The sequence below is a fragment of the Eurypyga helias genome, unplaced genomic scaffold, assembly GCF_000690775.1.
Source record: "Eurypyga helias isolate BGI_N326 unplaced genomic scaffold, ASM69077v1 scaffold23266, whole genome shotgun sequence".
In the NCBI taxonomy this organism is placed as follows: Eukaryota; Metazoa; Chordata; class Aves; order Eurypygiformes; family Eurypygidae; genus Eurypyga; species Eurypyga helias.
In genome coordinates this window covers 16408-37869 of record NW_010258862.1, presented here as the reverse complement: position 1 = coordinate 37869, position 21462 = coordinate 16408, and the positions used below count along the sequence as shown (strand labels likewise).

Here is a 21462-nt window from a genome sequence, read left to right as displayed (position 1 = left end):
ACAGCCAGTGATGAATCATGTCCTAATCCCATCACATTAGCCCAACAGCAGCACTGAAATATTTTAAGTGAAGCATTCATTTGGAATACACCAAGTGAAAACCCGGAGCTGTAGAAACATGCATAACCATACAGCTGAAGTTTCCTGCAGCTACAAAAGTCCACGTTTCTCAGCTTGAGGAGGGCAAGTCTCTACAAGAAAATCCCTGAGTACACAAAGTTAATAACCTTGTCACCCAATCTGTGTGATGCTGTTGATTTCAAGATACTTAAGAAATGCAAGTGAAAAATAAAACCAGAAATACGGTATTGATGCAGCATAATTTTTAATATGAGTGAAAGACAGATAGACTTTAAGGCACACAGAGCTGAAAGACTACATTCCCAAAGATACATTATAACCTGCCTACACCATTCATCAGAGTTAATGTTTTGTACATCATTGCAACAGACATAAAAGTCAGTTTACAAAGAACTGCAGTATCAAGGAGAAGGAAGCTTTTGATCAAGAGGAGAGTTTGGGTAGGAAGAGAGCAAGCAGACACAGAGCAGAATAAAGAATATCATTGCAAGCACTTCAACAGCAGTGCAGAGCGGTCAAAGCCTCCGTGGAAGGTGGCTGCTGTCAACAGGGCTCTGTGCATCAGGGATCGCTGCTTCCAGGATTCGCTGTCAATCTGTGCTTGCCAGGCCTGGGATGATCTTCATTTCAGGGTCATTCCGTCTGAGTTTAGCAGGGGTAGCAGCTCCCGTAGCCGAATCTTTGACCATAACGTGAACCGAAGGGGTAGCCGTAGCGGCCGGAGTAAAAGCCTGGGTAGCCGTAGCAGTCCCCAGAGCCATAGAAGCCCCTATAGCCACCATACAGACCCCCATAGCCGAAGCAGTCCCCAGAGCCATAAATGCCCCGGTAACCGTACAGACCGCCATAACCATACCGGTCCCCAAATCCATAGAGGCCCCGGTAGCCGTAGAGGCCCCCATAGCCCCGGTAGCCACAAGGGATCCCGCAGTCGTAGCCCCGGTAGCCATACAGGCCCCCGTAATTGCAGGGAGAATAGCAGTCATCCTCGCACTGGAAAGTCATCTTTCTGCGATGGAGGCAAACCTGAAATGCAGCAGCAGGGAGGAAAGCAAAAGTAGTAAGTACTTCCAGTGGCAGTAAGACTCAGAACCCAAACAAAGACTTCTTCACTGGCCCCATGACACCAAGGAGAGAAACAAAATTATGAGCAAATTCCTCATTTCCTATTACATCCCATTTCTATAGTTTTCTCTTTTATCCACTGTTTTTAAACCATTTTATTTCTTTTGTTACTTACTGAGATTGGTGAAAGTGCTGACTATGGAATATTCCCCTTACAGATAAAAACCTCCTTGCTGCTGCTTCAGGATTTTTCTTAGCAAATATTGTTAGGAGTTAACAATTCTAAATTTCTCTTAGGATATCAGCTTTACATAGTTTTCTACATTTCTAAATCCTTCAGGAAAGTTTTCAAGAAAGCTTAAGGGTGTCTGATGATTGCCATGATAACACGCTTCAGCTTTTGGGTCCATGGCTCCAAGGCCCATTTCAGTAATTTACACCCATTTCAGACTGGCATCTGGAACTGCTGACAGCAGGTGCAAGAAACCACGGAGCACTAGCAGACATAACATCTGCTGTCTTGCCAAACAGATCTGAAACCTCCCTTAAAATAAAACAGAAGATTTATGGAAGAACCCACTGAGGGCCATGGTGGGGAAACCCTTTTCTAACTCTGCCGGAGGCAGCTCTGCAGACCTGACAGCCAGCGATCCTTATCAGATACCCCCAGTACCAACAGGACCAGGAAAGTTTCACCCCAGCTTTAAAACCTGAACCCGTCAGTTCCTGCAACACGGTAAGCAAAGTTACAAGGTTCAGAGGAACCTTAAATTTCAGAGAAGCCACAATCCTAACAAACTATTAACCCAAAATTTCTAATCCTTATGAAGAGACTAAATGGAGAAAAGGCTTACCGAGTTCACTGGGAGGAGGAAGGCAAGAGAGCTGATGAGGAGCCTAGAGCTCTGAGCCCTTTTTATACCGTTTCCTTGCCCACCTGGCTTATCAAAGACGCTCTGTGTATTCAAAAGGTTTGCATTCTTATTGGTTGGAAAACAAATTTGACTGTACACGTCATATCTTCAATTAATATAATTTTCTTCATTGTTTGGGATTATTAGTTTGTTCCCAGCCTCCCATATGTCACATATATTACAGGTTTCTTTCATCTTAAAATCTTCTGGGCCAACTGCATTCCTGATACCATTTTGTTGTCTTCACTGTCAAGACTGAAGTTTATTTTTTATAGAATATAAAAATATTTGTGAGTTCTCAAATCCATTTGAGGGAGAGAAATTTCCAGTAAAAAAAGGAAAATCTTCACATATGTTTGAAAATATCTGTTGTTCACCAGAAACTCTGAGGTACCATGGCACAGGCTTCCTGCTTAAAGGAAATAAAAATCTATTTAGGTATTTTATATTAAACTATGTAGCAACCTCAGGAAACAGGACCAGCACAAACTACAAATAAATCTTAATTGCATTCGTCCAAAGTGTTTATGGTAATAAAAAAGTCATGCTGCTGCATGAGCAGAAAGAATGTTTTCAACATGCATACGACTGCGGCATCGTTTGCAGTTTAACTCACTACAGGGCTTGACCACGAGTTCAGCAGAACAAAGTGGAGAACACAAGTATGAACTTGGTCTGGAAATAATAAATTATAAGGATTTTGAGATGTTCTAAATGCATTTTCCAAGGAAACGTTAATATTTTCTTTGCAAAGAATCAACCACATGTATCAAATACTGTACAATAGTGAGGAATGCTGGAGTTTACTGCAGAACTCCTTGTGTGACCTTCACCTAATTTCTGGCATTAATTTGAATATAAAATAAGGGTAATAATGAGCAAGCAGGATGTTGAGGCTTCCTCAGAATTTTGAATACCAAAGCACTTCATAAACACTCATTAATGTTTTCAATTTGCAAAGTGTTGCAGTATTTAAATATTAATAGTTTGTCACCGAAAGACACCCCCAGATTTAATAACATGGTTACAAGACACTTGAAGGCCTCTTGTTTCTAAGTCCTAATAAGGTGATGCATTATATGTTTTATGAAGGTCAAAAAATATAAAAAAATACTAAACCAGTAAGAAAGATTTGGGAACATTCATAAGGCAGATGAAAAATTTCTTCAGAATCACTGTTGTAGAACCTAGGAAAGAAAAAAGCAAAGCTGCTGGCAAGAGATGCCCACCAATATCACCAGGCAGTACGTACAGGCCATAATGCTGAATAGAAGCACTACTACATTTCGGCACACCAAAGGCAAGCCTACTCCTTTTCTCCTCTACGCATTGCACCACAGATGCAAAAGCCAAGCAAATAGAGTACCTACAAGCAGATTGCGCAACTAGTAATGGTCTAAACATCTCCCGAAATTATTCCTATCCGTCCAACTACAAAGAATTCCATGCAATTTTACTAGAAATGTGCTGAGCCCATTTCTTCTTATTTTAAGATGAAAGAAATTCTAAAGGTATTACACGTGTGTCATAACATCAAACTCTGAAAATATGAAAATCACTGACTCCCATTACATCAATTGGAGGAATAATGCATGCAACAAGATATGTTGTATAACGAACACCTAAGTTTGAGAAGGTATATATACGGACCTACAAGTCCAAAATTCTATTCACTTCTTTCGAGCTATTCCCCTCAGCGAACCAGGTAAGTCAATACTGACGCTACTCCCGATATTTGCGTGTCGTTTGTCTATATCTATATGTTTGTATAAATATCTGTGTGCATGTGCCTGGACATATATATGTATAAAAAAGCACTCGTGTGTACATATATGACATATGTAATGCATGTCTATGTACAGACATTCTGGAAGCAATTTTTTGTCATTTTAGAGGTAATCGCAAACAGAATTCTCTACAACATCAAGGAATTCCTTCACAGAAAGATTTTTGCTCTACCTGGGCTTACTTAATAGTAGGCATTAAAGAACTGAAAATCTGAAGTTTACTGCCACAGTTTGGAGGTCATAAGTAATTTCCAGTTCCAGTTTAATTTCATTAGGTGTTGGGAATTCAAATCCTTAGATAAAAACTTCATGAAACATTTACTACTTTAAGTAAATATCCTAGAAGAAAAATCCTCCATTTCATTGCATTCTTTGAGTTCATCCTACGTTGAATGGCACACAGCACTATGAGAGATAAGGGGATGCATGTGATAGGCTGTTGATCTCACCTGAATAAGCATCAGTATCTGAACTGGCATATTTTTCTTTAATTTATTTAAATTTCTCTGACTTCTGGGGTGTGAAAGCTTAGTTCTCATTTGGCAAAAAAAATATTTTATATGTTTAGTCAGCCATTTTCAAAAGCTGAGGGACAAAAAATAAAAAAGTTGTTTGGGATTCAGGAGATTAGAAAAATAAATGAGATGGTTAAGAGGATAACAAAGACCTGCAGGAGGGAGCGAGTTGTATTTCCTCAGCTCTGTCCATGCTTTGAGACTTTCCTCCTGCTGTCAGCAGCCCATAAACTCACCTCGCTTTTGGGTGTGTGTTTCAGGTTTACCTGCATCAACAAACGATGACTTTCTACAGGGATCTCTATGATGATGGGTGCTACTCACAATTCGGCTATGAAGACCTCTATGGTTTTGGGGGCCTGAATGGCTACCGATTTGGCAGCCCATATGGCTCCTACCGGGACCAGTACCGATTTGGCAGCCCATATGGCTACAGAAGTTTTGGGAGCCTGTATGGGAACAGAGGCTTGATTGGTTATGGGGGCTATTATGGTTATGGGGACTTGTATGGATCTGGGTACGGCTACCCCTTCTCTTCTCGTTTTGGCAACAGATACGGCTATTGAAATAACAACCAAGAAATGAAATGCAGGACGCAGATTCATGGCTAAGGTTACGGTGCTGAGAAATGCCAAGCACTCATGTCTCAGGCTGAGTTCAGTGGGACTTATGGGTGCCAGGCTGCGTAGGACTACCCCACATATAACCCTCTAACTTCTCCTGTTTCTTCAACTATTACTCTAAAGGGCAACTTGAATTACAGCAGCAAGTACTGAGGCATTTTTACAGCATGTTGATGGAGTAAAGCAAGACTTTCAGGTGTGAGTAAAGTGCCTTTTAAGTTAATTCACAGCCACTTTGTATTGCCATAGTAATAGGAGTTTTTGCAACCACCATGAACAAGTTCACTTTGCTCAGCTATAAACTTCACCTAAGATGACATCTAGTAGAGAAGCTCCTGTTATATATCCATGCTGTGCCTTGTCTGGCGGTGAACGTGATTTGCAAGCAACTCTGTGAGCAAGAAGCATGTTGGACTGCCAAACTCCACCATTTCCACAAGGAGAGAGCACCATCCAGCACTGAACACGCTCTACTTGCTGAAGACCCTTTTGTAAAACTGAAAACTTATTCTTTCTGTTACCCACTGTTTGTCATTTTCATTAAAATTACTCTGGTTAATAGTGTCAGATGTGCAGTCTTCTCCTTTTGTCTGTGCTTGTACACCACTGTCCAGGGACCTGCAGCACTGTCACTATAACCAACCATGCAATAAGAGGGAGGTCTAGACTCCAGAAGTTAGAGAGTATCACCACATCTCAGTCTGAAATGATCCAATTCACTTCTCAAAGTAGAAAAAAGCTCTACCTTATTTTAACTAACGTGTGAATCATGTTTACACAAATACTTCTCCAAAAAAGGGCATCACCTGACTGTCTGAATTACCAAACACAAACAATCCTGAAGCAAACTGTGGTTTGTTCTTGAAAAATAACTTTCAAAAGCAAGAGGATGAATGGAAGTCTCATGGTCTCCAAGGAAAGACAGCAAAGACACTCAAGGTTAAAGACACCTAAGAGAAAAGACCAAAGGCAACCAAGCCATGACCATTGTCTGTAGAGATCATCTCCTTTGCAAACTGAACAGCCAAGTTATTCAGGGAGTTCCTGTCAGCCTCTGCCATGTCACCTTAGGAGATTGAGTAGTCTTGATTTAGATTTATAATATTAAAGATTATAATGTGGCACGGAAGAAGGTAGTTCAACAAGCATAGCCTAGACAAAGCTGCATGGATCCCATGCAAGCCCAGTTCTACATCAAAGACATCACCAGGAGTCAAAAGTCTTGTTGCAGAAGTGACTGTGAGGGGACACCTCTGGCTTGATTTTTCTAGAGACACCCTATATGTCTACCCCTTCTCTTCTCATGGTGGCCACCAGCACAAGCATTTCTGCATTCCTCAGCTGACAGCAAAGTGGAGGAAAGGGTCAAGAAAATAACTAGCAGAGCAGATTGGAGAAGCACTTTCATAGGCAGAAAAAAAAGGGATAGTTGGCAGAATAGTCCCAGAGATGTAAATGTTACTCTTCCAGTCCAACGTCCATTTCTTTTCATGCATGTCACTGCTTTCACCTAAACCACTTGACCTTGGACTGGACAGTAGGAGATCAGCCCCACAGATCTATTTCCTTGTCTGGGAAGGAGCAGCCACAGCCAAGGGGTGGCCTGGTCTGCTGCCTCATTGCTCAGAGCTCTTCTCTTTGTATTCTAGTTTGAGCAATTCCAAGCCAGATCAGGCTGTCCCAGGAAGAGGGCAAGGGCAGCAACCTCCACCCTAACCTCCTAGCAGGGCACGTCGGCAGTACATCCGTACAAACCTCTGAAACTGGAAAAGCCATTAAGACACCTTTTGTAATCATTCTGCTAGCTACTGTCAGCAGCAAAAAGGGCTGGGTTCTACAGGGAAAACATGAAGAAATGGTAGTCTCCCACAACAATAGATTCCCTTGGAGATATCCCCCTCTGGCACACAAGGCTTTTCCCACCCACACGTACAGTGCAGAAGGGCTTACACAGAGATGCACAGGAAGAAAGACAGAATAAAACAGGGAAAGCCAAAGATTTGGGTGTAGTTCTCAGCCTGCCTGCGGTCCTTCGGCCCCAACTTATCATCATGTCCCTGACCACATTTGCCAATGCAGCAGTATTGATATTTCTTCCCTTCACCACATCCCACTTAGTTAATTACCAGAGGCACTACCACTTCCAACAGCAGGTGCAATCACCACCTGATGCCTGGGGAACATGATCCATAGGCTGCAACTGCCTGCCCACCCCAGCCTTCCCAGACCTCCACCACACTGTCCAGAGCAAACTGGGAACCACCTTACTTCCCTTTTTGCTTTGAGGATGCCACCGCCCTAGTTGTCGCCCCAGCTCTGTGCACAGCACCAGGGGTGCCCCAATGCACCTTGCTGCTGCCTCCCAGCTAAGTAACCTCAGCCCTCCCATGCTGTCCCCCTGTTCCAGGAATCCAGGGCACACCTGGGATCTGCCACCAGTCAGCCCTGAGCAAACCGGTTGGAATGAGTCCAAAGGAGTCAACAGAGATGACTCCAGGGCTGGAGCACCTCTGCTGTGGGTACAGGCTGAGAGAGATGGGCTTGTTCAGCCTGGAGAGGAGAAGGCTCCAGGGAGACCTTAGAGCCCCTTTCAGTGCTGTGGGGGCTACAAGAGAGCTGGGGGGGAACTTTCTACAAGGGCAGGGAGTGACAGGACAAAGGGTAACAGGTTTAAACAGAAAGATGGAGATTGAGATTGGACACCAGGAAGAAATTCTTCCTGCAGAGGGTGGGGGGGGATGTCTGGGACAGGGTGCCCAGCCCATTCCTGGGAGTGTCCAGGCTGGATGAGGCTTGGAGCAACCTGGTCTAGTGGAAGGTGTCCCTGCCCATGGCCGGGCGTGGGACTGGATGGGCTTTAAGGTCCCTTCCAGTCCAAACCATTCTGTGATGCTATGAAGCACTGGAGCCCAACCACCACACAGGAAGGGAAACCAATTTCTCACCCCATATTCCCCTGTAACAGGGCTCTCAACTTTTAGTTCCCAAACAGGGACTGCATTCTTTTATTATATATTAAACCAAGGACAACAGGGTGAGTTAAGAAGTCCCAAATCATTGCAGAACTGAGGTCCAGACATTTCCCTGCCCCCTCACACATCAGTCAATAGCACTGTTGCTTGTTTCCCATAGATCCATCCTAATATCTCAGAAAGCTCCGAGTTTCTCATGCACCTGTTCAGTGCTGTGCAGAGTATATTCCCTGTTTCATAGGGTTTTATGCCCTAAGGCTTAAGAAAAGTTGGATGATTAGAGGAACTTTGTGGCTGTCTATGAGATATTATCATAATAGATGACAGATGGCTAATTTAGCTAACAGAAGAAAACTAACTCCTATAATTTTATTTAAACTTCTGAATGCCAGTCTGAAGCAGGATGTATTTACTGCATGCATGCAGGAAATTACCAATTTAAATGCATCTTGTGAACAACCCACACATGAGGCATGCTGCAGGACAGGCCTTCAGCACAAAGATTCACTGCAAGAGCAAGAATCACTTTTAAAGAATGAACTTATCCCAGATGAGAAATCAGGCCCCTGACTGTTGCACAAACCAGAATAGAACATTTCTCAAAATATTTCTTAAAGACTGCAAAACCCTTTAAGAGAAGGGCAAGTGGGCCATGGCACATGAAAAATAGCCTTACTGGAAGCAATGAGATAAACATTTCAAAATTCACCATATTTAGATGAATATTTTTATCCCATAATGCACCTAAGAGACATTCAGAAATTCTTCTACTATCTCAAAAAGACATTGGTAGCTTCTTAGTAAGATACTTGATATCTTTAGTCCTCAGAGCATTTCACATGAGTAGCTTTTATGTCAAAATGCATAGAAAGTGTATTATAAATACATCCACAGAAACCCATTGGCAAAACTTCCTAAATTTTACTGACACTTGGTGTTTTGTGGTAACTGTAAGTCTCAACTTACTACACGGAAAGTGCAACTTGAGATGCCTCAGTAATAAACTTCAGTTCATTTCCAAATGCATCATTAGCATAACAATAAATATTCTTTCACCTGGCTTTTGAGGTTTGGGGAATTTTTTGTAGGAAAGGATTTATGTGGTTGGTGAGAATCTGTTTTAATCACCTCATCTAAGGCTCACCAGAAGTCAATTACACACTATTACAGTGCCTGGTCAACTTTGTTTTCCTTACAAGTAAGGATAATAATTGTCCAAAGTGTGACTACTATGAAATAATCCAGCATTCTCATGTCAGCTTGCGTTACAGAAACAGTATAATTAATTCAGTACCAAAGTATTAAAGCACTACATAACATTTCAAATGCATAAGCAGCATGGAAAGCTTGTGAAATGTTTATTGTCGATATATTCCTGAAGAAATTCAAAATTCCATGTATGAACATCAGCATCCATTATCACAGGCATAGGCTACATTGTTGTAAAACATTGAGCAGAACAGTAAGGCCAGAAATTTCATTTTTATACTCAAATAGTTGCTCCTATGTAACACTTGGCTTCAGTTTCTTCTCAGAAATACCAGTTCTCCACACTCCTCTGCTCTGATGCACTGTATCACTGCCTGGATGGGGAGGTCGAGCCTGAGGACACCAGGTAACAGTGCCAGAAAAGCCAACATTGAGGAGAGAGCTCCACAGAGCTGAGCAACACCAGAAACAGTGAAAGCAAAGATGTGAGCAGCAGTTTCATCAAGAGACAGCTGCAGCATAGAGGTTGCTCTGGAAAAGAGATGCACACACAAGCCACTGCCAAATTTCTCAATATCATCACTGTCCTGAAGCAGACAGATAGGATCAGTTCAGTGCAGCAGGACAAAGGCACCTGAAGAAGGATGAGCAGAGGGGAACCCAGACATGCAGACACGCGTAGAGGCCAAGAACATGTTGCAATGTCATGTTTAATGAGAAAGAAGCAGATCATACAGAGACAGGGTTATATAGTACAGATTACAAATTGCCCACAACCTGTGGTTTGATGGAAGATGACTCATGTAATAACTGATGTTGTTTCCCTCTTGCAGCTCTGTGTTGATACTCAGCCCTGATCGCAGCAAGATGAACACAGCACAGAAACAGAGCAGAGGCTAGTTGACTCCGCAACCCTTTTTTCTGCATCGGTAGCCACAGGAAGGGCTTACAAAGGGATCTAAAATGGGTGTCATACCAGATCCCTTTACAATGCCACAATGATACCTACAAGCCCCCAAGGAATTAGCCATACAGTCCATAGCATCGAGAACAGAGCACTTAGATAGAAAGGTATTAGAAAAAGAAAACCAGGAAGGGTAATCTGAGAAGGATGTAAATGGATTTTTCGTAAGATCTGAGCATCTACAGATGCCTTTAATGGCACCCCCAAACGTTCAACCATTCCTTAATGCTCTGCTATGGAGCTCAGCCACATATCTAAATCCTGCCTGTCATCTCTGGGACATTTTTCTTTCAGTAGCAACTCTAGATTCAGCACGGTCTGCAGCTTCCAACCGGGTATCCCCGTCCCCATCTGGCACCACCATACACATGTGAGCCCCCAGGAGCATGGGCAGCACTAAAACCAGCTCCAGCTTCAGGTGTTCCTGCAGATCCCACAACGCTCTGCTGCGGGAAGGTGCTGAGGATCGGTCCAGGGAAGGTCACAACCACCGGTGGAGGGTAGATCACCACCCTGGAGTCAGGACACTGCCGAACACAGGGCTCATTGCAGCTGTCAGCTATGGGCTGTGGCACGGCCACCCCACATGGGGAGGCACTGCCATCAGTGCATGCGCTTAAGGAGTGCACCATTTTTCAGGGATGGTTAATCTGAAACACAAGAGTATAGTAGAAAAGCAAGGCAAAAATTCTTATAGGCTGCACAATCAAATATTATAATAAAATACTACAAACAGGCTAGAGGGAAAAGCAGAATTTTCACAGCTCAGTTCCTAAAAGACACCTGTAAAACTTGTATTGAACATAATAACATCTGGAAATTAGTTTTCATGAAAAAACTAATTGGTGCTCATCATCCAGATCTGCATTTAACAAAGCCGATAGCTGAACAGTCACAAATTTAATTAACACTTCTGATTGATATCAGAATATTTGCACATGATTCACCCTGAATTAAAACTACAAAGGCTTTGTTAGAAACAAGAATTCAGATGAAACTTACCTGCTTCACAAGAGAAATAAGACAAGAGAAATGGTCATACAAGATCTGCTGTTGAGCACTTTTATACTTGCCCTGAGACTGCCCAAGGCATGAATCACCCAGATGCATAACTTCCTAATCAATTACTAAACACATTTCTTTCAAGACTTAACTCTGTTAATGAATGTGAATTGTTTCAAACAAATCACTCTTTGTAATTATTAGCTTGTCCTTCTGCCCCATGTGACCTGTACTTTACTGCCTTCCAGTCTCTGTTATTTCAAAACTTTATAGACAGGGGATACTGTGCATGTTGGAAGAAGACAAAATGTTTATATGGTTCATGTTTGAGTCCTCCATGAACGGACTTGTTACCAGGCAGGTGGTAAACAGCCATTTGCTTGAAAGAAAATGTACTTGACTCAGTCCATGAAGAGTTGCAAAAGTGAGGGATAACCTGTCTTCTTAGCCTAAGGGTGGCCAGGTTCATAGTTCTGTGATGAAATCGGTCTGGTCAAAGCTCTGGCACACTGCAGAAATCCTGAATTTTATAGAGTTGTATGTTGAAATAAGTCAGGGCAGCTCTTCCAATTAAACACCAAGCGTGTGTTTCTTTAAACATGCAAGCAGTAACAATAAAAAGGGAAAAAAGTGTAAGGTCATATTTTATATGAAGTTAAATGTCCCATACTGTGAATCTATAAATCATAACCCTATGAGAACAATGGCAAAAAGACAATAAAAAAGGTGGGGCTTAGGCAAGACTTTGTCAGGCATTTTTTCCAGTGAGTCGCTTCTTCAATAAAAGAGCACCTAAAGCCATTATAATAATAATGCATGTTGCACACCTAGAACAACGAGTGGAAGATGTATTTCATCAGCAATTGAGACTCCAAAATGCAACTGCCAGTGCGGGTTATCATCCACATTAAACAGCAGCGTGAAGAGGAGACTTCTGACACCCAGCAGCAGAGTCAGCAACAGATGCCAAGGATGGCAGTGGCCATACAGACACTCCCACCTGGCCACAGTGGGTAGCAACTTGTCCGTTCTGATTTACATTTCATTTTTACCTAAAAGCAAACATATTTTGCTACTTCTGTAGTAATAGAGAAGTTGTTTGGGTTGTTCTATTATGGTAAACCTCACCTCAAAACCTTCTCCATTCCTCCCAGCATGTTCTTGCAAGAAGTCTTCCTTCATCAGAGAGATGGATGTGGTAACACTGCAAAACAAAGTTCCCTGTTCCAAGGAATCTCAGGGAAAACATCTTGTATATTGTCAAGTTTGACAGCAAAATTACATTGAAGGGCAGGACTAGACTCCCTTGCATTGTATGCTGCCATGGAGCAGAAACCTCAGTCAGGATTTCCACAACAATGAGAAATGACTGGGATGCTTTCCTGCTTCAATTGCATACTGAGAATTATCTTCATAGTGTCATAATGTTTGAGGATGACACAAGATATTTGTAATTACTTTGGAAAACTGGCTCTGTCTTTTCTATAATTGAAGATAACCATGTGAATTGCAACATATGTCTTAATCTCAGCTTAAAGTGGGTGACAATTGATCCTTAAAGTAATTCCTCAAAATCATTGGAATTAAACATCTAATTACTATTTTCAAGCTAGCCAACTGAAGATTAAATGTTAAGCCTTCTTTTAGGAATCTATTAATAATCCTGTCTTGAAAAGTCAAGATCTTCAATCGATTGTGAGGGGAATCCACACTGCTGGGATTTGTCTCCTCTGCTGCAGGCTGCCTGGGGATAATGACACTGCAGGGTCCATTTATCTGAGCACAAATTTTAACACCACTGACAGTAGGCATGCCAATGCTTTCTGAAAGCACTTTCAAAGAACATCGTAAAAGCTCATTAATGCTCTACACAAGATGTTGTCATATGGGTTTTATTTTTTTAACAGGAGTATTACAACCACCAGCTCAAATATTATCAGAGGAGACAAGGAAATAAAAGCAACAAGTCAAGCGGTGAACCATAGCCAAAACTCAGTAGTGTGTCTATAAGCAAGTAATGCAGCAAAACAATGTGTGTGTCAGGTCAATTTACCAGTTAAAACAAGTTTAAAAATAAAATATCTTAAAAATCAAAAGATACTAAACACAAAAATCATCATCTTTGTATCCATCAGGAGACAGAAAAGGACACCTGAGTTGCAGACAAGACTTCAACACCTTAAAGCACTTTAAGTGTTGACAGGACACATTTATTCTGTATTTAACCAAAATGTTAAGATTCTTCAAAAGACTTTAATAGTCCTCTGTCTGTAAGGATCTGCAGGAAATATATATAAATCCTTAAAGGGCCAAACTAAAGCTCACCACATGAGCAGGGACCCCTCTGAAGGCATCCATTTGTTTATAGTGTTCAACAAATCAGATGGCTAAAGACTCAAATCCATCCCTGAGAACACTGAAATGCCAAAGAGATCTGATTTATGCAGTTTAAAACTCAAAAAAATTGTGTGGTTTAGTGTGTACACCAGAGCTGGTGAGGCAGGAACCTTAGAAATAATTACATCTATTACATGTTGGCTTTGGCTAATAAGGACTTGTGCCCAAAATGGTGTCCTCTCCACCAGGCTGACTAGGTGGAGCAATTTGAGGCTCAGAGCCTCATCCACATCTCCGTTTCTCCACCTCAAACCAAGTATGTGTGATCAGTCCAATTGCTTTATAACGACCATACCAGAGCTAAGTAGACTGTAACCTTGAGAGGCTTTGCACATTCAATGTCATAACAGAACACCAACATGAGAAGCCACTGAGGTTTTCCCACTTTGTCTTAAAGTTAGCAATACCATAAGGGCTGTGAAGAGACAGCACTTGCAGGAGGAGCTGAACTTGTTTGACTATGAAAGTCGGAACAAATAGTCTGCAACTTTTAGAAATAAACCCTGCTGAAACCCTGGAAGTACATTTATCTTAATTTGCTTTACTTCAAGGAGCAGTTGTGCATTCCACCTTTCCTTTTCATTAAAAGATTGCCTTCTTGCTCTCAAAGGAAAACAAGATTCATGAGCAAGGCTTTAGATATCCCATGACCAGAAATCCAGAGCTATTTGGCTTCTGAATGACCATCCATGCAGCTTGATGCCCAGCTTAACACAACAGGACAGGCTTGGAGGTGTGTTGCAAACATCCCAAAGACCCTTGATATCTGCTCTCCGCTACACAGAACGGCTCCAAAACTGTTGCCCTATGCACTTAACCAAACCTGTCACTTACCAGTGGCCCAGCCTCAAACTACCCAGCATCACTACATTATTCTGCAGAGAATGACACACTTTCCTATAACTTCGGCTTCCATTAGGTGCATTGAATTTTGTAGATGTAAACAGCTAGAGACACACGCTTTGAAGACAGACAGTGCTGGGGTCAGCATCACAAGAAGATTTGTAACTTCCACCAGTAAGTGAGAAATGGACAATTCCCCATCCAGACACATCCTCCACTACACGGTACACCACTATAAGGGGCTCTCAGTCTTTTACCAATTGGTCCCGAGACTTCTCATTGCTCCATTGCATTAACATTAAGCCATGAGCCATAAATTCACCAGGAAAAGAAATACCCATTTTTCCATTGCCAAGGGTAGGTAGCCTAGCAGCTGGGGCTGTTCACATTGTGTTTTGAGGTATGCAATGGAAAGGTGAAGAGCAATGATCTGCTACACCCTGGTACTACACCCTCTGAGCATTACCTCCAAGTTAAACTTAGTTATTTGGACACTGCTCTATCCGCATGCCCACTGGGAAAAATATTTTCCCCTGAAGCAAATGGCATTGGCTATTGCTTATGATGCAATATCAACACGAAGTACTGGCCTTACCGCTGTCCCAAAACAAGGGGTTGCAACAGGAGCCAGTATTCAGCTTTATAAATGTATTCCCCTTTATAATATACAAGCCTGTATTTACTAGTTATGAAAAATCAGGGAGCTAAACCCACTAAATTCAGCTGGCCTTTTTCTGAAGAGATACACTTCAGCTTTGCTCTACTGATAAATGAGGGTGGTCCTCAGAGGTACCACGCTTCTGCAAACCTATGTTTACCCATACATAAAACAAGAATAGCACTGACAGGCAATTAAATAGCATCTTCATAACAGGACCTCCTAAAACTCCTCACAAATGCTTATTAATGTTTTACATGAGCAAAGCTCTTCAAGCTGGACTCCATTATAATGAATGCCAGCACATACCCAATTTAAAGGATGCGTCTCAAGATGTCAAAGGCTACTAATTACATCACGCATAGGGAGCGGTTTCCCTCCTGATGGACAAGCACAAGGCACGCATACAGGCAACATCTACACAGGCACCATCTACACAGGCACAGCCAAGGTCTAGGTTCAATCCAGGAGCTGTTGAGAAGGTCAGAGTAAGATAATGGCATCACTAGAAAAGCACTCCCCCCTTTGCTGTCACTGGGATGCCATAATCTAGTCCAACCTGGTAATTTCTTTTTTCACACCAAAGGAACCCAACTGGATGTCACTAATGCAATTGCTAATCAAGTCTGACCGAATTAGACAGGGTGTCTGTAGGATCACAGTTGCCCAAACAAAGCACTGACCCCATAGCCAGCTTCCAATTCCTTGGGAAAGTCACAATTCCTCACAATTTTAGCTATGCCAACTTCCAAGCAAGTTTCAGTTCACCACAGGATGAGTCCTGACACAGTCCTGAGAGTTTTACACCCCACTAAAAGGCAGTATCGACTTCCCTGCACACACCTTCCACTGACCTTGTTTCCCGCCATAACACAACAAAACACAAAGCCTAATAAAATCAGGGAATGACTCTTATGAAGTTTGAAGAGCACTAGATCAGCCATACAGTGAGTAGCCGAGTGCCAAGCTCTGGGTACATCTCCCCCAGCCTCGCTTTGCAAAGCTGGACCCCTCAATGCCCCCAGCTACCTGCCTGCATTTAAATAAACAAAAAGGAAAATAGAGTAAGGACAACAATTGCCCACTCTCCCCCACTGCTTCCTGATGGTCAATCTGCCAAAAAAATCTGAGAGGGATGGATGTCTTTACATTAGTAATGAGGTCAATGGAATAAAAGGCAGCTTTTACTTCTCCCATAAAGATTTAAAATGTAAAGAAGCCGCAGGGTGTGAGGTGCATTTCATGGTATTTGGGGATAACAATATATTAATAAACCCAAGTGAGTAAAATAATTATAGCCAATGAAAAAGTTGCATATGAACAAATTCTCTCCTCTATCTAATTAGGATTTGATGCACAGTGGCTCAGGTTTTCCATGCAGTGTAAAAGACCATATAAAAACACGCATTTCCAAGCTTTCAATCCAGTCCTGACTCTCTGCTGTGAGCTCGGTAAGTTATTTGCCTATTTCTATTTCTAACTAACAAAATATCATTTTGTTGCTACTTTGAACTTGAATCTAGACCCTGCAGAAATACTCTGACACTGCATATTAAGAGGGTTGTTTCTTTTAAATAATCTTTCTTGGTTTGGGGTTGCTTTTTTTTTTTCTTTTACAGGCATAGACAGAAATGAGCCTTTTAAAGTTGAGGCTGAGATTCACAGAACCTCACCCAATTTATGATGTTTCAACTTTGATCTGACCATTTAGGTACCCATATCTTTCATTTGCTTTGAAAAAAATTAATTTTAGATTTCTCCTATATTAGAGGCCACTTATTTTAGTGGTTCAAGTAACTATTTCTGTTGGCAGCTGACCTTTAGCATCCTAATCAAACTGATGGAGACTGCTTCTATTGTAGCACAAAGGCTAATTTTTATCTGGATTAGCTGAAAGTTTGGCTTCTGTCTATTCAAGACACCTTTTATACACTTTCAATGGAGATTCTTCTTTTCAAGAGCTAATATTACTTATCCACTTTCAAAATCTAGAAAGAAAACTCTGATCTGGCATTTCTCCTGGTTCTGAAGTTAACTGTCAGTTGACATCTTTGTAAGCAAAGCTTGATCTGCAGTAGCTGGGACCTGACCCTTGAGAGTTTGTTCTCAGAGTAGTCCTGTATATCTGCAAAAGCAACTGCCACCAAATTGCAAACGGCAGACGCCCAAGTGCCATTTGCTCATGCTAAGCAAAGCTGATTTGCAGTCAGATGTTAAATTTTAATTAGGAAATCCAAGGTCTCAGCACTCCTCCATGCTAAATCACATCTGTGGAATGGACACCTCGTCTTCCAAGCATGGCAGGGACAGCTCTGACATCCCACAGCTAGGCAATGACTCTTCCCAGAAGCTGGCACAGACCCTGCGCCCTCCTGCCTTCAAGGCAGGCCATCTCCATGCCAGGAGGAGTTCAGCCCTGGCAGAACAGGGTGTTCCACAGGCTAACGCGGGCAGCTGAGGTACAGATGTGAGCAGACACCTCTGGTGACTCCTGCAGCCCTTTGGTCCCCAGCTTCTACTGGAGCAAACTCAGGACATGAAGAGCAAGAGGCAGCATAGTACAGAGTAGCCAGTAAAGCAACGACACAGCAGCATCCTGAGATGCAGAGAGTTCCATTTGACTTTTTCTACTCACAGGGAACACTGTCAGCTTCAGCCAGACTTTCAAAAGTCAGTCCTTAATGAACATTAGGCTTTTAAAAATAGAGCTCTGCCACATCACCCTGCCAATTACAAAGATAACAATCCTGTTCTGCAATTTAAATTAGCATAAAGAAGGGCAGTATTTTCTTTTGCTTTACGTAGTGCCAGCAGAAAGCAATTCAGTTTCAACTGAAGCGTCTAAAAAGCAAATAAAATGATAGCCCTTGCCACAGAAAGATGAGAACCTCAGCACTAATCCCAGATACGCCATTGCCTCACTAGCTGAAGCATGCTATGCCTGAAACTCCCCTTCTCCTAGGGATAATAGCTACCTGCCCCACACGACATCAGAAGCTATGAAAGGGATTGTTAGTTAAATGCAGTGCTGTGCAGTTTCTGCTACAGAGACGGGACTGAGAGTCAGAGCAGCAAGCTCGAACAGCAGAAAGGCAGCCTGTCAGATACAGCGATCCGCAGGGGATTAATCACCTTCCTTCCCTGCGTTGTGTTCTCTAGGTTCATCTCCATCCCAGACCAATGGCCTATTATGGGTATCAGTACAAGCAGCAGTGTTATGTTCCAGGTGGAGTGAAGTATGCCACACCAGTCTTCACGCAGTGCCACAACCCCAGTGCGGTGAAGTGCGTGCCGTGTACGCCATGTGCTTCCAGAGGCGCCAAGCTGTGCGCTGTGAGGAAGACCATGCAGAGCAGCCCCAAGTGCTCCACACCATGTTCATCACAGTGTGTTGAGACACACGTTGTGCAAGGCCACTCTTCCTGTCACCCCAGGTCTCCTGACCCATGCACCGTGGTGGTCCCTCAGCCCCACGTGCAGGTCAGGGAACACCTCTGCGTGCCACATTGTGGACAGCCAGGCATTACAGGATGTCCTGAGATATGTGCTCCAGCTCACATGTACCAACACAGTTCGTATCCTTGTTCATACCAGTGGTCCAACAGCTACCACTACAACTGCGGGCAGCGATAATCTCCATGGAGGTGCCCACACAACAACCAGGCAATGAAGAGCAAGATGCACACCCATAGCTGAGCTCACAGGCAGAGCTTTCAGAAGCATAACCCTTCCGCTGCAATCACCTGGGCTTCTGGACAACCTGACACCTTTACAAACCAGCCCTGATTTAATACTCTCCATGTTATACACTATATTAGATTTAGAGGTCTCTGTTCCATATCTACAGTCTCCTATCATCTACAGTGGGCTCAGATCTCAGCTGCATGAAGACAGTTTTTCCATGACTACCGATGTAAAGGATATGTGAGTTTTACCATGAGCATAATCACTCACATGGATGACGTTGCATTGTCAGAGTGACCTCAGCTAGCCTAGAGTCTCCAAAAACAAGGTCCTTCCATGCTAACGTTGTGAAGAACACACATTTCTTTCTGCTTTCAACTTTGTTCCAGAGGTGGTTTTGTAAAGAAAACAGTTTTTAATTCTGTGCTCTGTTCTATACGCAACCAACAGAAATAAGACTAGTAAATGTAAAACAGTGGAAAACGGGACTTGATTTTCAAGTCAAGGGGGTCTGCTGTGTGAAGAAACTCACTCTGGGAGCACTTACTACTGAAACACACATCTCTGATGTACCAGCTGAAAGCCAGAGAGTACTTTCTCTATAGTCTGCATTACTTTATTCTCTATGGTATATAACCATCATCTCACATAATAAAGCCTCTACTGCATCAAACTACCCACTTTCCTTTTGTTTTTTTCTTCCATCCCTATTCACACTTGATTCAGAGATGAAAATTCCCAGTTCTGCAGCAGCCATGGAAAGACAAGCAATGCTTCCACCTGTGCTGGTAACAAACACCCAGTTCCCCACAGTGGATCTGAAAACAACTTCCATAAAAGCTGAGGCAGCTGTAAGATGACTAACAGTGATTCAGTAAGCTGCCAGCTAACACTGGCATTGCCAGGGCAATGCTCTAACCCCTAGACCACAGTGCTGTATGTGGTAGGACATTAAACTGTTCACAAATTGAGGTGTTATGACCCCATCCACAAATAAATCCCAATTAAGTTTACCCTAAATCATTCCTTGTGCATTTGTAAACTGTACCCCAGCAATCCCTTGTGCTCCATCGTGTGGCCAGTGGATTCAGGGAGCATGAAGGAGCTCAGAGCAAGGCAAGCCCCAGACAGTCACACTTCCTCACAGCACAGCAGCCAAGGGCTCAGGACAAAAATCCCAAGCTATCAAGGACCCACAGTGCCACAAACATGCATCAGTATCAGAACAAGGCATAGCAGAAATAGTTAGGGGAAAAAAAATAATCACTGCAAATCTATCAGCCTTGATGCGCATTGAAATTGATATTCCCAAATATGTCACTTGTGAGGTTAGACAGGTTACAGGACTCCAATTACAGTTTGATTTGCCCAGCAAGGAGGCATGCTTTAAAAGAACAAAAGGTTTGAAGCCAAAAATAAAGGAAGTAAACTGTCTTGGAGCCAAAAAAAAAAAAAAAAAAATCAGAGAGAGCAGCTCTGAAGTGGCACAACATCCCTGGAGTCAGCAGAGGTGAGGATGACTTACACCTGCTCCAGATCTGCCTACTAGGAGAGAAGTAATAAAGTTGTGCTCTCCACCAAGTCGCCAAAGGGCACGCCTCTAATGTGGTGGCGTTCAAAGGAGAGTGAAGCTGTTTGGCAATACCCAGCAAGGGGAATGCTCTCCCATTCCCTCTCCTGGCTGCTACACTACAGCCTGTGAATGCAGCACATCAGCAAACTGAGGTTAGAGCAGCAAAGGAGCCCTTCTGCATCTCCCTTCGTGGTTTTTCACCCATACCCTTGTGCTAAACCCAGGCTTTAAGTCCTAGGTAGTCAGAGGCTTCAGTACTGTTTAAGAGCTCATTGCCTTGGTTCATCACACTCTCTACATCACCCACCTGCAAACACTTCCCATCTGCCCAACTCTGCTGAGCTCCACCACTTCTGGACAACAGTATTGCAACAAAAATGCATGAGGTTTGTATTTAAATGCGTCTGTGCAACACAGCTGCCTGCTCTTTTGAGAAGCTCAGCAGCAACTGCCACATTTTTACTATGCCTAATTAAAAACAAAGATTGAGAAATTAGGAAGGCATTTAAAGTGTCTCTACCATTCAGAAATCTCTATCACATTTTCAGAACCATCTAAAGAGGCAGACATACAGCAGTGGGGTTAAATTCAAGATGTCATGCAGTCAAGTTAGCCCAGCCCAGGCAGACAGTAAAGAGGAGATCACAGCTACACTGCAGGCACCACAGCTCACCGGTCCAGCAGCAAGGCCAACCTCCCCCAAAGAGCTCAGCCTGGTCTGCACCAGCCACCCAGCCCTGTGATGCTTGTAGGCTACAAGTAGACAGCAGTTCACTCGCCTCGCACAAAATTTGCCATTGATAATGGTACAGTAGGTCCTCTATAACTAAAGATTTTAGAAGCAGAATAATATTTTATAACGAGAGTGCTTTCACCAGTAGCTGATAACCAGTGGTCTTAACTCAGCAGAATCACAAAGATTAATTAAAATGAAATAAACATATTGTGACAGTAACTAAGACCAAGATCTTTCTTGTTTCAGGTGGGAGAGCTTAGGAACACATTAGAAACCTTTGTTCCATCCCAGATTTAAGTCTTACTTGGTGTATTTGTCCCCAGCCAGTGTCCCACAGGAGGAGGGAGACACCTGGTGACTCTGGGGCCTCTCAGAGGACACACCAAGTTCTCAGCAAGAGTCAGCAGGACCTCAAGCATTTACAGTCTGAAGCTGAATT

General features: G+C 42.8%; 2 protein-coding genes across 2 annotated transcripts; one reads left to right on the top strand and one right to left on the bottom strand.

The window, feature by feature from the left end:
* Positions 1-729: 729 nt before the first annotated feature.
* Positions 730-10762, bottom strand: LOC104505588 (claw keratin-like). The gene is made up of 2 exons (XM_010154514.1): positions 10537-10762; positions 730-998 (listed from the first exon to the last, which is right to left on the bottom strand). Exons 1-2 carry the CDS (start codon positions 10760-10762, stop codon positions 730-732), a joined length of 495 nt encoding a protein of 164 aa, XP_010152816.1.
* A 7448-nt stretch (positions 10763-18210) lies between these two features.
* On the top strand, positions 18211-18663 carry LOC104511772 (cornifin-A-like). Its single transcript, XM_010154513.1, has one exon. The coding sequence runs from the start codon at positions 18211-18213 to the stop codon at positions 18661-18663; it is 453 nt and encodes a 150-aa protein (XP_010152815.1).
* The last annotated feature ends 2799 nt before the right edge of the window (positions 18664-21462 follow it).